The sequence below is a fragment of the Hippocampus bargibanti genome, linkage group LG20 (genome assembly GCF_051943395.1).
Source record: "Hippocampus bargibanti isolate YZ-2025 linkage group LG20, ASM5194339v1, whole genome shotgun sequence".
Lineage (NCBI taxonomy): Eukaryota > Metazoa > Chordata > Actinopteri > Syngnathiformes > Syngnathidae > Hippocampus > Hippocampus bargibanti.
The window spans coordinates 6,886,268-6,902,383 of NC_142753.1; the positions used below are offsets into that span (position 1 = coordinate 6,886,268).

Genomic DNA, 16,116 nt, shown 5'->3' on the forward strand with positions numbered 1-16,116 from the left:
CTCCATTTTGTTTGTTTTGGGTGCTCTATTCAGAGCAATGCGGTTGTAATCCTTAATGAGCTCATTGGTAATTACTCCAGACATCAAGCTGCCGGCACGTCGCCTCACCAATCCCGCCTCTTCTAGAAGGTTCGAGAACCCCCCTCCCCACACCAAATTAGAAGCGCCATTGAGAGGTCATGCTTTCATTTCGGAAGAAGTTTGCGTGGTGGACTAAAACGCAACGCCAATATCTGACGCCGCCGGCTGACGTCAATCTCTCTCAGGTCAGGAAACTACTTTCAAATGTTGTTTGAAATCTTTCATCTGTCAATCAAGCATCCGTCCATTTATTTTCTCTTTGTTAAATTTGTTTGGCGTAGCTGGCTCGAACGGTGGCGTGGGAAAGATTCCGTCGGGTACCTGTTGTAGAGGCAATACAGTTTCATATATCATCTATGCTTTTATTCTATATTTTTATACTTTGCACTATGTATTTTTTTGTACATGCAATACTGCGTTTTTTCTTTTCGACACCCCGCCCGGACCCATTTCAATTTTGCTGCTGTAGATTACAAATTTACCCACTGTGGGACCAATGATTATACAGTACAGTTTGTTTCTTTCATTACAATACAAAAGCACTTTTATTATACATAAAATAAGGTCTATTTTGTGTAGTTTTAAGGCCTATTTAGGAGAAAATTATGTTTTATGGGGACCTGGAAACGGATTATTCTTATTTTTAATGGTTTCTTATGGGAAATAAATGTTCAACAGACAAACTTTTTGCCTTACACACATTTATTGGGAACCAATTAAGTTCGTAAGATGATGTATCACCCATAGAGTGAACGCTGGCGCGTGTGGCTGCCGCTGCTCACCCACAGAAGAATTATCCTGTGACTGTAAAGTGATCTTGAGATTTTTGAAAGGCACTTATAAATGAAATTATTATTATTATTTTTATTATTATTATTGTTAAAGGGTTTCTATATTCTGATTTTTTGTATTCTATTTTTTTTAATCTTCTATTTTTTTAAATCCAGTACAGTACATTCATTCATTACATACTGTTAAATTGTAAAAGTATCTGTCAAACACATCAAAAATTGACAATTTTTTAATGAAAAAAATACAGAAAGTTTAAAACACACATTTTCCGATCTTGAAGGGCTCCGACTGCTGACGTCACAGCTCCTTTCCAATAAGACTCGACTTACATTGTTCATCACGACATACTGCACTTAATTGAATAATATGATCCATTTTAGCGGCGGCGACCCACAGTTTGGAACTCCCCTCCTCTCCCGCCACCGATTTGACAAGTTTGCACGTATTTTGCCGCCTTGCGTAACTTAACAAACCGTCGAAATAACACTCGACTGATCCGCCCTTATTAAGAGTCTTGTTGATATGGCAACACCTGCCAGGATCGACTTGCACCTGGGCACGCTAGCTTCGTCTTCTGCTCACTTTCCAAGCGTCTCACTCACTTCGTGCATCTCTTTTTTTTTTCTTATTTTTTTTCCCCACGCTGCGTGTACAAGATGACCGGCGAGGAGAGAGACGACCTCCACCAGCTGAGGAGCAGCAGCAGCACGGTGAGTAGCAACTGCCGACTGCAACTAACTCGCTAAAACTCGACTCAATCCGTCAAAAACGGTCAACTGCACTTCTTCCAAAATTGCCAACGAATCATAATAATTAGCGACTAAAAAAGATGAATAATAATAATACATTAAATTTATAAGCGTCTTTCAAAACTCTCAATGTCGCTTTACAGTCACAGGATAACATTTTTTGTGGGTGAGCAGCGGCAACCACACGCACCAGCATTCACTCAACCCGGAATAACTCAAAAAAATAAAAAGCTAGCTAGATAGCTATTAGATAGCTAATAGATAGCAAGCTAGCTAGCTAATAGATAGCCAACAGATAGCCAGATAGCTAATAATAATAATACAATTCATTCATAAGCGCCTTTCAAAACTCTCAAGGTCACTTTACAGTCACGGGATAACATTTTTTGTGGGTGAGCAGCGGCAACCACACGCACCAGCATTCACTCACAAATATGAATAAATAAATGAATAAAAATGGGTGACTACATAATATATATATGTGGCTAAATAAATATATAAATGTAGATAAAAAAACTAAAAATGGATTAATTAAATATATAAATAAATATGGTTGACTAAATAAAAAATAAATATATATGTGGCTAAATAAAGAGATAAATAAATATGGGTTACATAAATAGATAAATAAATATATAGATAAATAGTTACATCAATAAATAAATCAAAATGGGTTAATAAATAAACAAATAATGAATGAATAAATAGATACATAAATAAACCATTTGGTGAGAGTGCCAGATGGGAATGGCAACAGTTACCAACGCGTATCATTAAAAAAAAATGCCATATCATGAGGATGAGTCACATTTTAACCACCATGCTCATTTTGAGACATGTCTGTGCTTCCTCAAACGTTGAAGACTGCCGCCACTTGCGTCATCCCAGACGCACAACACAACCACAATGAAAAGATGGCACCGCCGTTGCTAACCCAAGCAGCAACGTGTAAATGAGGTAACGATAGTCGTAAAGTTGAAGAAAATCTCCCTTCAACGTATGCTTTTTATTTTGCCCTTGTGTGTTTTGAACGGTGTGTTTGCTGCCCTTAAGCGACTGCATGAATATGTTTTGCTGAATGCGGGCATGAATGAACAATTAGAAAGTGTCCGGGAAAGTACACAGACGATCACGAGCAACTACAGTCATGCCACGGAGGCATTTGCGGTTGGGAACAAATATTTTTTTAGGTGCTTTGACTTCTTGCACGACGAACATTTCGGAGTTCTGGATGTGAAAAAGCTAAAAATTTAAATTTACATACTGGGATAGCGATAGCATAGCAAGAAAAATGGTAGGCTTGTGGTGAAAGTACCATAGAAATCAGTCACGCAATGAAAATCCGTTGACAACCATAGAACAGGAAGTTGGTGCCTCTTTGACACACAGCACCCCCTTGGCTTACGAACTTTTCGGTTTACGAACGTTAAATTTATGAAAATGTTACCTTAGCATACGAACTATTATTCGGGATACACACGGAGCTACCACAATGAGTGATGTGTCGTTCGCGAACGAGCCCGTTCTCCTAACAAGAAAATGGCAGCCGGATTGTTTTTGTCCTCTATTCCCCGCCCCCAGTCTTCAGTTAAAGCTACGTGATTGGTCAAGAACGCAGCAGTGAGGGGATGTGGTTTAAACATTAACGAGACAGGCAGACGACAGAGAGAGAGTGATAAAATGGATAAAAAAACAGTGACATTTGGACTTGTTTCAACGTTGATAGTTCAAAGACAGAGTGTAGACTGCAAGGTTAAAATTCCCATCAATCAGGCTCCACAAATAACCCGCACAAGCCATCTGTACACCTGATGCAAAAAGCTATCAACCCAGCGAAACAGAATACAATTAATGAGGAACTAGGTAGAATTATCGCAGATGGTGAAAGAAGAAGGTAATGCTGATGAAACCGGCCACTCCATTCCATCAAGCCATCAACGACCATCAAAAAGGTAAATAAAAGGACTTTATTATATAGTACAGTTTATTTATTAAATTATAATACCATCGCACATTTATTATACATAAAATAAGGTATATTTTGTGTAGTTTTAAGGCTTAGAAAATTAGAAAGTTATTAGCAAATTATGTTTTCTAGGGACCTGGGAACGGATTATTCTCATTTTAATGGATTCCTAAGGGAAATTAATTTTTCGGATACACATTTTTCACATTACTCTCTGGGAACCAATTAAGTTCGGAAGCCAAGTTATCACTGTACTAAGACTACTCAGCCGAGTGCAATCTATAAAAAAAAAAAAAAATCAAGCGCACATATCGTGAAATGGTGGATTAGCATTTGCGCTAATCTGTAAATCACATAGCCGAACGTAGTTTGTGCACCGGTTATTTCCCGTGGGAGAAAAAAGGATCAGGGTCATGAACGTCTTGCTTGTTGCAGCAAGAATCCTGGAAAAACAGCGACGTGCCAACAGCGACGGTGCTTGGTCCACATTTGACATTGCTCGCTGGGTGGTGTGTTGACGCTGCGCAGACACGTTTGCGCGTGTCTGCGACTGATAAAACAAAAAAAAATCACCCTTATGTCATACATTCCTCACCGCGCTGCCATTTTACAACCTCCCCTCACACATTATCGCTGGCTGGCTGTCTATTAACTATCTATCCAGCGGGCTATCTAGTAGCTAGCTAGTTGGCTGGCTATCTACTGTCTACCTATTGGCTATCTGGCTGGAGTTACTTCTGGGTTGAGTGAACGCTGGGGCATGTGGCTGCCGCTGCTCACCCACATAAAAACTGATTCTGTGACTGTAAAGTGACCTTGAGAGTTTTGAAAGACGCTTACAAATGACATGTATTATTATTATTATCACCTAGCGACCTATCCAACAAGGTCTCCCTCTGATATGACAAACGAACGTTCGTCCAGCTAGCGAGCGGTGGCGTCCCACAGGGAATGCTGTCGCGTTTGAGTCTCGGCGGTCCAAAACAGGATTGGGCGGGTCGCCCGAGAGCCTCGCCCTGTCATTTCAGGCAGTCGCGCTTCCCACGCTCTGACTTGTACACACACTCACCATCACGCCGGGTGTCTCGATCGCAGCTTCCTTGGTCCTTGTCAAGAAAACGGTCGTGGTTTTCGTCTCTGAGCAGGTACAAGACTTTTTTTTCTCCTTTGTTTTTGTTTTTGCAGATTTCGGTTGTCGGTAGTCGAGTGGTTAGCACGCCGGGTTCACAGTGCAGAGGTCGTGAGTTCAAGACCCGGTACGGCCTCCCTAAGTGGAGTATGCACGGTCTCGCCGGGCCTGCAAAATTGTCCCTAGGAGTGAGTGCGAGAGTGAACGGTTGTTTTTCCTCTGTGTGGCCTGCGATTGTCTGGCAACCGGTTCAGGGTGTCCCTTGCCTCATGATCGAAGACGGCTGGGATTGGCTCCAGCACCTCCCCGCGAACCTAATGAGGAATAAGCGGTACGGATAATGGATGGATTGATGGATTTCGTTTGTCTATTTATGCCCTGTAATCGGATGGCGACCAATCCAGGGAGTTGTGGGGGATGGTGCTTACGTTCCCCAATTTAACTGATTCTGGATCCATCGGAACTCCGGCAACAGGAAACTAAATAATAATAATAATCCATGTCATTTATAAGCGGCTTTCAAAACTGTCACGGTCACTTTAAAGTCACAGGAGAAGTTTTTTTCTGTGGGTGAGCAGCGGCAGCCCCACGCGCCGGCGTTCACTCAACCCGGAATAACTCAAATAGATAGAAAGCTAATAGATAGCTAATAGATATACAGCCAGATAGCCAGCTAGCTAGATAGATAGCTAATAGACAGAAAAATAGATAGCTATCTAGGTAGCCAGCTAGATAGCTAGATAGCTAGAAAGCTAACATACGCATGATGTAATGAGAACCATTCAACTACAGGTAACATCCGACTTACGACCGGCTCGACTTACGACCACAACCTCCAGACCCTGTTTTTAAATTTTTTATTATAATAATAATAATATATTTCATCTAAAATAATCCATCCATCTTCTGACATTTATCCGGGGTCAGGTCGCAAGGGCAGCAGCTTTAGTAGGGAATCCCAGACTCCCCTCTCCCCAGCCACTTCTTCCAGCTCTTCCTGGCAGATCCTGGGTCGTCCTCGAGGCCTTCATGCCTCACCAGGGAGGCGTCCTAATCAGATGCCCGAGCCACCTCATCTGACTCCTCTCTCTGTGGAGAAGCGGCTCTAGTTTAAGCCCCTCCCAAATCTTGATCGACGGCCGGCCAACCCCGGGAGACGCGTTTGTTGCACCCGTGTGAAAAACCACACGTGCCCGGCAAATTATTCGTTGATGCGTCTCGGCGTCGTCACGTCAGACGTTCTTTTCACCGACAGAGTCGTCAACATTAGCTAAGTGCAAACGTAAACACTTTTGCGGTCGTCCAGGAAGTTGCGTCAGACCTCTCGCCGCCTCCTCGCTAATGTTTTTTTTTTTTGGCGAATGTCACGTCGCCGTCGCTCAAGGCAAAAATAGTTGAGATGTCTGCAAAAACCCCAAATTGGCCTTGTGTAAGCGGCGCTACTTGAACGGCGCTTGACACAATGAGGTTAGCGCCAGGAATGGAATGTGATGTTCCACTGGAGAAAACGCCGTCACCTCACTTAACACGCAAGCAATTAAGCTAACGCATCAATCATCTGATTTTTTTCTTGTTGTTGTCGGTTTACGTTTCGCCGACATCATGGAATTACGATTCTTTGCTAGGATTAGCTGTTTCGAGGTAGCTGGTTCAATTTCAGCTCTGTGTCTCATGGCGTGGGTTTTCTCCGGGTATTCCGGTTTACTCACACATTCCCAAAAACTTGCACGATGGAACGCCCTCAATTGTCACCAGTTATGATCGCGGTTGCGAATGGTTGCTCTGTCTGCGTGTGATTGGTCGGCAACCGGTTCAGGGTGTCCCTCACCGAAGATTCCTGTGATAGCCCCCGCCCTTTGTCCCTCCCGCGACCCTTACAAGGAACAAAACAGTGAAATAGTGACTTGGTATTTTCACGCAATTTAATCTTAACAAATGAAAGACGGGTTGCCAGTTTGGCAGCCATTTTATCCTCCCTTTGTACTGTTTTGTTTTTCACGGCTAATTACGCTTAGCCTAGCGCTTGGCTTTGGAACGCTGACACTTCAATTTAACGGCCTAACGTGTCATGGCAGGTGTCCTGTTTATCCCGTTTATGAGGTACAAAGCGAAATATTTGTGTTTTTCCGTCATTTTATACATTTGGCGAACGTTGTTGTTGTGGTGCGGCTTGCGCCCGCCTGCCAAAGAGTGGCTGAGAAAATGCTGACCTTGGAACGTGCGCCCGCCTGTCTTTTCGTGTCCAAAGTGTGGTGTGAACACAAACCATTCATCACTGCAATGCAAACACAACAGCACACAATTTGCGTGTGTGTGGATATGTGTGTGTGTTTGTGTGTGTGTGCGCGTGTGTGCGTGCGTGCGTGTGCGTGTGTGTGTGCCATTACCATGTAATTATTTCTGTGGCCGACGCCCAGCAAACAATCACAGTTAATGCGTCTTTGCATCACACACATAGAAAAGTACTCGGGCTCTGTACTTCGTTGGATGTCAAATTACAAATAAAGTAAAAATATAAAAATTAAAACTGGGAAAATTCCCAAATTTATTCAGGAATTGAAAATGTGACGTAGGGCGCAAAACCCGCCACATCTGGACAGTAGGGATATAGATATATAGGGACAGAGTTACCAGCAAAATTTTAGTTTGCTGACGAAGACTCTTGGATGAGAAACATAACGTCCGACACCTTTAAAGAAGTCCAGATGACGGCTAAAGAAACCTTTTCATCGACAAACCCGATTTTTTTTTTTTTCATGATTGGGTGCCGATAAAGCGCTGGCCATGGCCTCTGGCAATTTTTTCCCCTTCCACAAGGGGGCAGCATTTGCCTTTTTCAAATTAGAAAATGGATGTGAACATAAATGAAAAGAAGACAGAATCGATGCTGTTTGGTACTAGTGGTCCTTGTCCAGGCCATCCGGCGGACTGCCCCCCCCCCCCCCCCAACTTGCTCTTTATATTATTATGTAAGCTGGCTAGCTGTTGGCTATTTATTTGCTATCCATTAGCTAGGTAGCTATTAACTGTCTAGCTGGCTAGCTGTTGGCTATCTGGCTATCTATTAACTATTTATTTGCTAGCTAGCTAGCTTTCTGTCTATTTGAGTTACTTCGGGGTTGAGCGAACGGTCACCCGCAGAGAATGTTATCCTGTGACTGTAAAGTGACCTTGAGAGTTTTGAAAGGCGCTTAGAAATCAAATGTATTATTATTATTTATCTCAAGGTCTCAAAGCCAGACAGGCGTGTTACATAACCTCGCTCGCGACGAGTTTTCTTTGCGTATTCAAGAGAAAAGCTGCTGTGAAGGCATGTTGACAGGCCGGGTGCCCCCCCCCCCCATACCACCCCTATAGTCGTGATGACTGTTTGGTGAGAGGAAATCCACCTTTTTATGGTTGTTTGCAGAGAGGTGTGCCGCTTTCGTGACGATGCAATGCGACTTTGGACAAAAGAGGCGTTCCCCCCCATTGTCTTGCACGGTGAGGGATAAAGTCACCGAAATGTTGGTCACGTGTAATTTGTGGATTCAAGCTGGACTGAGCTGAGCTGTTACCTCAGGTTGCGCGTGTTGTCGCGGGCGCAGTTATTGGCGTCCATCTTTTTATGCTTGCTAAAAAGGTTTCTCCAGCCGTCATCTGTACTTCTTTGAAGGTGTCGGACGTTTCGCTTCTTATCCAAGAGGCTTCGTCAGCGAACTAAAATCTTTTGCTAGTAGTTTTGGCCCTCTCTCTCTCTCTCTCTCTCTCTCTCTCTCTCTCTCTCTCTCCATATATATATATATATATATATATATATATATATATATATATATATATATATATATATATATCTATCTCCCTACTGTCGTAGACGTGGCGGTGCCAGACTGCTATGATTGGTCCCTGCTCTCAGGTTGGGGGGAGCAGAGGACTACTCCCTGTGGCTACACCGATTACTTCTCTTGTCCTGACTGATTACTTCTATTGTCCTGCCTGAGTATGAGGTCTACGACTGGCTTGATTGCCCCATTTGCTCTGGTATCACCTCATCTGCATAACTAAGCCTATGTTGCCTAAGAAGTCTGTTGTACGAACGATCCAAATTGAACCTCACCCCACCATGGCAATATAGTGAAGGATTTTGATTTTTTTTAATGAAAATAGCTTCTTTTACTACCCTTTTAAACCCTCTATTTTCTTTCGCTAAGATTTTAACCTCATTGTCGTCAAATGCGTGGTTGCTAGCTTTTAGGTGTATATGTACTGCCGATTGAGGCCCACTAGTATTATCCCTGCGATGTTGATAGTCTTTTTTTAGAGAATTTGTTTAGTCTCCCCAATGTATTGCTCACATTTTTTTACATTACATTATTTATATTACATTACAATTTTCATTTTTACAGATGTATTTATTTCATTTTTTTTTTTTCAAAGCTACCCACGATCCCAACGTTGATCCGTTACACCTTTTTTTTTTTTTTTCAAAATGTCGCTTGACATACTCTTTATCTAAAAAAAAGTATGTCAATATATTCAAAGGAATGCTTGTATTTTTCTTATCAACATGGTAACCAGTGTTGTTGTTGTTATTGATGTGAAGGCCTGATTGTTTTGACTCGTCCAGCGCCTCGTGACTTGGCCCTCGGGGTGTAAACGTGCCCTTATGACGGGTTGCCAGGCAGCCGCTGCGGCGCCGCGACGCATCCTCAATGGCGGGAGGCTTCAGGGCCCACCCTCCCCTTTTTTTCAAGCTCCGCCCCTTTGGCTTTTTCTTTTTCTACGGGGTCCACTTACTTCGCACATCTGCCTGACAGGACAACAACGACCTACGCGTGCCACCGAGGAATCCCAACCTGCTGGTCGGTACGGCCCAGCCGCTCGCACGCTCGGAGGAAAGCGTGGAAGTCATCAAAGTGCGTGAGTTGTTTTTGTTTTGGCGGTTTTGGAGTCGCACGTGGTGTTGACGTGGCCGCGCGGGGTGTCGCAGGTGTATCTGGACGGCGGAGACGAGACAGCGGGCAGCGTCAGGATGCTGACGGACGAGGTGTCTCAGATACAGGAGGTGAGCCGTGGAGGAGGAACGCAGTGAGGGGTCATGCGTGTGACCTTTTGCCGACCTTTCAGGTCCGGTATTGTCTCAAGACCCTGAGAGAGCAAATGGCGGCCAAACAAAACGGGAACATCAAGAAGGTAAAGAGAAAAAAATGGATGCAAGGAGATAAGTGATGATTAATGTGTGGCCTTGTTTTCTTCTCCAGTATCCCACCAACGGCTACATGGTCAACAACCTGACGCCCGTTACCAATGGCAACCACATTTACCACCACACCAATCAGGATGTAAGATCATTGACGGTTCTTCTAAAATGGCCGCTTGTCATCACGTGCTTTTTTTATGCATCCTCAGGAAGTTGACGATAATCACGTGCAGAACCTGAGGGAGGAAACCAAGCGCCTCTACGCGCAGATGAACGACACGGAACGTCGACACCGGGAGGAGAGAGAACGGCTGAAGGTGCCCGCACGCATCCGATATTTTAGTTTCCATCAAAGGTCGGTCAGAAAGTTGTGAAAAAAAGACGCCTTTCTTGCCAGATGGAGTCAGAGGAACAGCGGGCGCGTTTGGCGGCGCAGTCAGATCGTCTCCAGCGGGCGGAGATGGAGTCGGCCGAGCGAGGCCGGCGGGTGGAGGAGCTGCAAAGGTTGCTGGGAAACATGGAGGCCGAGAGCGGACTCCTGAGGGACAAGATGGCCGCCGGCGAGGCCGAGATATTGCGGCTTCAGGCGGACGGCAAAGACGACAGGTCACAAAACCGCGTGTGTCTGTATGTGTGACTGTAGGTGGTGAAGTTTGTGTCATAAAAAGCAGTGGCTGGCTGTGCATGCCACTCCTAGGCCTTCAGTCGTGCTCCACAGCTGCTAGTGTGGTGTGATTTACGACATGTCCACCAGAGGGTGCCATTGGCCAAGAAATAACTTGTGACTTGAAAAAAACTAGTACCATTATACTATTCATTTTTTTTACGATGAACGTGTAGATTCATGATAACCTGATAAAATAGCAATATTATTTGCTATTTTTGCTAGCTTCGGAGCTGTCCAACCTTTCGGAATGATGTCAATCAATTAACAGGAAAACTGCAACCAATTTGCATTAAAAAAAGTGTTTATGTGTGAGCAGTACAGTGAGACCTCAACTTACAAACACCTTATCTTACAAACTTTTCGTCTTACAAGCGTCAAATTTATGAAAATTAAACCTTATAATAAGCACTATTTTCATAATACACACCCACCACGGCTGGCGGAGTGATCTTCGGCGGAAGCACACGACCGAACAGCACCAGAGGTTAAGTTACCAACAGTCCTTATGGAAGGTGACTCTCCTTCCATAAGCCATCAAGGACCATCAAAAAGGTAAATAAAACTTTTCCATTCCATCAAGCCATAAATGACCATCACAAATGTAAATAAAGTGACTTTATGATACAATGCAGTGTATTTCTTTCATTACAATACAATATCACATTTATTATACATAGAATAAGGTATGTTGTGTGTAGTTTTAAGGCTTATTTAGTTGAAAAGTATATTTTATGGAAACCCGGGAACGGATTATTCCCATTTTAATGGTTTCCTATGGGAAAAACTTTTTTGAGATACACACTTTTCACCTTACACACTCTGTCTGGGAACCAATTAAGTTCGTAAGTTGAGGTCTCACTGTAAAAGTACGTTTGTGTTTTTTAGATGCGGCCAGTTGGAGACAGAGGTGGCCGTTCTCAAGGAGAAGATCCACCACCTGGACGACATGCTCAAGAGTCAACAGAGAAAAGTGCGACACATGATTGAACAGGTACACACACACTGTATGCATTTCAAGTACTACAAGTAAGTAGGAAACCATTAATGAGGAAATTTACATCAACTACAGTGATACCTCGGTTTACGAACCCCTTGGTTTATGAACTTTTCGGTTTAATGAAAAGTTTACCTATTCTTTGGGATACACACCACACAGAGCTGCCACAATGGGTGATGTGTTGTTCGCGAACGTGCCTGTTCTTCTAACAACAAAATGGCAGCCGACTGTTTTTGTCCTCTACTCCCCGCCCCCAGTCTTCGGTTAAAGCCACGTGATTGGTCAAGAACGCAGCAGTGCAGGGAGGTGGTTTAAACATTAAAGAGACAGGCAGATGACAGAGAGCGGGTGAGAAAATGGATTTCAACTTTGATAGTTCAAAGGCACAGTATAGACTGCAAGGTTAAAATTCCCATCAATCAGGCTCCACGAATGACCCGCACAAGCCATCTGTACACTTGATGCAAAAAGCTATCAACCCAGCTAAACAGAACACAATTGATGAGGAACTAGATAAAATTATTGCAGAGAAAGCACCTATTGTGACAGAAGAAGGCTATGTTCCTCGTCAAGTGTTTAATGCTGATGAAACCGGTCACTCCATTCCATCAAGCCATCACAAAGTACAGTTTATTTCTTTATTATAATACCATAGCACATTTATTATGCATAAAATAAGGTATAGTTTGTGTATTTTTAAGGCTTAGAAAATTAGAAAGTAAAAAATTGTTTTATGGGGACCTGGGATCGGATTATTCTCATTTTAATGGTTTCCTATGAGAAATTAATTTTTGGGATACACACATTTCGCCTTAAACACTCTGTCTGGGAACCAATTACATTCGTAAGCCAAGGTATCACTGGACTCAGGAAACATTAATGAAGAAATTTACATCAACTAACTGCGTATTGTAAACAGAATGTCTTAATTTGCCAGCCGTTGCCACATCAACGTGTGTGTTTGTGTGTTTGTGCGCGGACGCTACAGCTTCAGAACTCCCGCACGGTCCTCCAGGAGCGAGATCAAGTCATCGGGGATCTGGAGGAGAAGGTGGCCTTTTTGGAAGCCGAGGTCAGATACCCGGACCACCAAATTAAACCATCCCCCCGGACTCTTTTAACTCCTGAGCTTTGTTCTACCCTTTTGAAAAAAATGTCAACACAGAACCGAGAGATGCACGACCACATGGAGCACTTCCTGGCGGGCCAGGACCCCCCGCCACTCAAGAGCGCAGAGAACAATCCGGTCGTCATCTACAGGTTGGGGATAGGGGGTTTGACTTCCTGTTAGCTGATCAACAAAAATGAGGTAAATTGAACTTTTTCTTTGTATTTTTTTTCTAAGCAAACCTCTGGTGCAGTCCACACACAACAACAAGTCCCTCCCCTTCATCAAAGTCATCGAGATCAAGTCGTGAATGACGGACGGCGATCAAATAACGACCATGTAAATATGTGTTTAACCAGCGATTTGCACCTCACCCCTTCCCTAACAACACTGAATCAAGTGGACGTTTAAATAATAATAATAATAATAATAATAATAATAATAATGCATTTCATTTCTAAGCACCTTTCAAAACTTAAGGTCACTTTACAGTCACAGGATTAGTTTTTCTGTGGGTGTGCCGCAGCCACATGCACCAGCATTCACTCAACCCAGAATAACTCCAATAAATTAAAAGCTAGCTAGCTAGCTAGCTAGATGGCTAATAGATAGCCAGCCAGCTAACTAGCTAGCTAATAGACATCTCATAAATAGCCAGCTAGCTGGCTGGATAGCTAATAGATAGCCAGCTAGATAGCTAACAAACAGTGAATAGACAGCCAGCTAACAAGATAGCTAGCTAGCTGGATAGATAGCTAATAGATAGCCAGCCAACTAGCTAGATAGCTAATAGCTAGCCATCCAGCTAACTAGTTAGCTAATAAACATCTCATAGCCAGCTAGCTGGCTGGATAGATTATAGATAGCCATCTAGATAGCTAACAAACAGCGAATAGATAGCTAGCTAGCTGGCTGGCTATCTATCCAGCTAGCTAGCTAATAGATATCTCATAAATAGCCAGCTAGCTGGCTGGATAGCTAATAGATAATCAGCTAGATAGCTAACAAACAGCGAATAGATAGCCAGCTAACAAGATAGCTAGCTAGCTGGATATATAGTTAATAGCGAGCCAGCTAGATAGATAATAGATAGCCCGCTAGCTAATGGTTTAGGGAATAAACAGTATCGGCATGATAGGCTCATCGTGAGTGTTCGTTTGATCACCACTGAAGTGCGCTCGCTGCGTTTGTGTACGAAATCGGCAAATCGGATCGAAAGGCAAACATTTTAGCTATCTTGTTAACTGAGAAACACATTTCAATAACTTGGAATTCAAGTGTTGGAGGGTGGGGGGCATTGTATGCGAAACAATAAATATACTATACAAGAATAAAGTTGTTATTCTTTGAGGGGGAAAAAATATTGTTGAAGAAATCTGAATTGTTCACGGTTATTAGCTGGTTTGAAATCTTTTTTAGAAACTATTTCACAATCTTTTTGAGCAAATATGATGCACGTCTGATTTTTGTAAGTCTTTATTTGAAGGCCAAAAAGCCGTGAGGCAACGCAGCAGTTCCATCTAGTGGACGAAAAGACTACATGGATGACACGCTTGAAACGGAGAAAATACATTTATTTGTACATCTGAGGTGACGCACCAAGAAATTACATTTAGAAAAATGTTACAACAAAACTCAAACTAATTCGGGAATGACGCTCTACGTCCTATTTTTAATTCCCGAATAAATTTTTGAATGGCAGTAAAAGAGTTCAAAACACAGACGGTTGAGTCACAAAGTGCTCTCCAGCGTATTGTAGTTGTCTTTGAAACTCTTGAGCTCCAGAAAGTGTTTGGGCCTTTTGCTGCGCGGTCCAGTGGAAGGCAGGTAGGTCACCTGAATGGTGGACGGAGCGTTACGGGCCGGAGAAGCCGTCAGGTCCTTGGCCGCAGATTGATGTTGCTGCTCCAACGTGCTGCTGCTCCAGTACGCCTTCACGCTGAAAGGGGGAAAAAATGCCACAAAATGGATCCAAATACACTCCCAAAAACAAACGATGCTACCTTGCATCATATAGTTCAAACGTTACGTACACGTCTGCTAATTGGCTCAGCGCCTGCTGGTATTCCAGAAATTCCGCTTCTCCAAACACCTGAAACGTGACGAGGGATTCTGATCCAGAAGCCGAAATGCTAAAGACACCCGAGCGTGTGCAGTGCGTACCCCGGTGCCGTGGCGGGCGCTGTCGTAGCCCTCCAGCAGACGGTCGATGAGCGCGCCGCGGCTGCTCTTGATCAGCGAATGCGAGTTGCGCAGCTCCAAGAGCCAGCTCCGGAACCTGCGGCCTGTCAAGGCGCTGGGACTGCTGCACATTCCCTCCAGGGGGATGCCTGACCACCAAAAAAATGTGCAATTAAGTTCATAAAAGGAAGGAGTGCATCAACTTGTGAGTCTCTCACCCGAGTCCTTAATGGCATCCAGGGCTTTCATCCTGTATATGTAGTTATAGCAACCTGCAAGATGACGGTTATTTACAACTATGCTTCTTTCAGAATGGATGCAAGGGCTCGCAGGAACTCACTCAGCTGTGATCCACGTCTGAGCCTGGCATCATTTTCGAGGAGGAGACGAGGTTCGAACCGGATCTCATGAACTTTAGACAACCGGGAGTCAATCTGCTCTCGCAGACCCTGTTATGAACAAATTTAATTCATCTCACACCCCTTCTCTAATTATCTCTATACATATATGTTTATATCATGTGCGTGACGCCCTCTTTATTTATTCAGCATTTTCCTTACCTTTGGAGCATTGTGGCCAATTGGTGCGTGCGGGCCGCGACGGGATCTCATGGCAAAACGCATAATTTGCCTTTTGACGAAGATGAAGAGCAGCACGAACACCTGTCATAACACGACGTTAGCATAACCGCATCAACACAATACTAAATTTTCCATTTTTTTCACTCACCAAGCTGCCATACGCCATCACCAGCACCACATTGACCCCCGATAGCGGCGGCGAGTCCGCCATGTTAGCAGCAACGTCTTTAGAAACGCTGTTGCTCTACTTTACAAGCGAGCTACATTAGCTCGCTAATTAGCATGTCCCCACCGTCCACGCAAAAGTCGCTTCCTAATGGGAAAAACTGAAGCTATTTGCAAAAATGGGTTCCCACGACACGATCTACAGCTATGCAATAAAAGTGTAACATCTTCGATTGATTTCGTCGTGCTACGGGGCGAACGGCGGTTCGATTTTCGGCTAAGCTACCTAGCTCAACACCGGCATTAGTTGCATCGCAGTTACCGCAATTGCAGTGAGAGGGGAGCACCCTGAAACTTCATTGGTCTGGATTTAGTTCATATTGTGATGCATTACGGTTTAAAATCACATGCGTACGTGCACATAATACGAATACAGTATATTGCGTTTTGTGTTTATATTATGTTTATTATATTTCATGATTAATGTGCAAACAATATTTTGTGGACGCAACGCAAAATTC

General features: G+C 43.6%; 2 protein-coding genes across 3 annotated transcripts; one reads left to right on the forward strand and one right to left on the reverse strand.

Annotated features, from left to right (window-relative positions):
• Positions 1-44: 44 nt before the first annotated feature.
• On the forward strand, positions 45-13,114 carry LOC148882875 (myocardial zonula adherens protein-like). 2 transcript variants are annotated; one of them, XM_089023721.1, is made up of 12 exons: positions 45-266; positions 1,530-1,583; positions 9,514-9,612; positions 9,687-9,761; positions 9,824-9,889; positions 9,958-10,038; positions 10,106-10,213; positions 10,294-10,502; positions 11,449-11,554; positions 12,549-12,632; positions 12,726-12,820; positions 12,906-13,114. In XM_089023721.1, exons 1-12 carry the CDS (start codon positions 180-182, stop codon positions 12,976-12,978), a joined length of 1,137 nt encoding a protein of 378 aa, XP_088879847.1. In that variant the 5' UTR covers positions 45-179; the 3' UTR covers positions 12,979-13,114. The 2 variants fall into 2 exon arrangements, with proteins under 2 accessions (XP_088879847.1, XP_088879846.1); XM_089023720.1 differs by lacking the exons at positions 45-266; positions 1,530-1,583 and adding an exon at positions 4,525-4,733 and having other exon boundaries at positions 9,514-9,616.
• A 1,111-nt stretch (positions 13,115-14,225) lies between these two features.
• On the reverse strand, positions 14,226-15,928 carry LOC148882876 (lipid transport auxiliary protein 1-like). The gene is made up of 7 exons (XM_089023722.1): positions 15,579-15,928; positions 15,410-15,511; positions 15,190-15,298; positions 15,068-15,121; positions 14,832-14,998; positions 14,702-14,760; positions 14,226-14,607 (listed from the first exon to the last, which is right to left on the reverse strand). Exons 1-7 carry the CDS (start codon positions 15,639-15,641, stop codon positions 14,400-14,402), a joined length of 762 nt encoding a protein of 253 aa, XP_088879848.1. The 5' UTR covers positions 15,642-15,928; the 3' UTR covers positions 14,226-14,399.
• Positions 15,929-16,116: the final 188 nt, after the last annotated feature.

What these genes read in the sequence shown, in the direction of transcription:
- LOC148882875 (XM_089023720.1), top strand. Translation starts at nt 4,540, where the DNA reads ATGCTGTCGCGTTTGAGTCTCGGCGGTCCAAAACAGGATTGGGCGGGT. An exon ending in AGGTGTCTCAGATACAGGAG is followed by an intron (nt 9,762 to 9,823) that starts GTGAGCCGTGGA and finishes CCGACCTTTCAG; the next exon opens with GTCCGGTATTGTCTCAAGAC. An exon ending in TGGCCTTTTTGGAAGCCGAG is followed by an intron (nt 12,633 to 12,725) that starts GTCAGATACCCG and finishes ATGTCAACACAG; the next exon opens with AACCGAGAGATGCACGACCA.
- LOC148882876 (XM_089023722.1), bottom strand. Translation starts at nt 15,641, where the DNA reads ATGGCGGACTCGCCGCCGCTATCGGGGGTCAATGTGGTGCTGGTGATG. An exon ending in TGATGGCGTATGGCAGCTTG is followed by an intron (nt 15,512 to 15,578) that starts GTGAGTGAAAAA and finishes GTGTTATGACAG; the next exon opens with GTGTTCGTGCTGCTCTTCAT. An exon ending in GCGCCCGCCACGGCACCGGG is followed by an intron (nt 14,761 to 14,831) that starts GTACGCACTGCA and finishes GTCACGTTTCAG; the next exon opens with GTGTTTGGAGAAGCGGAATT.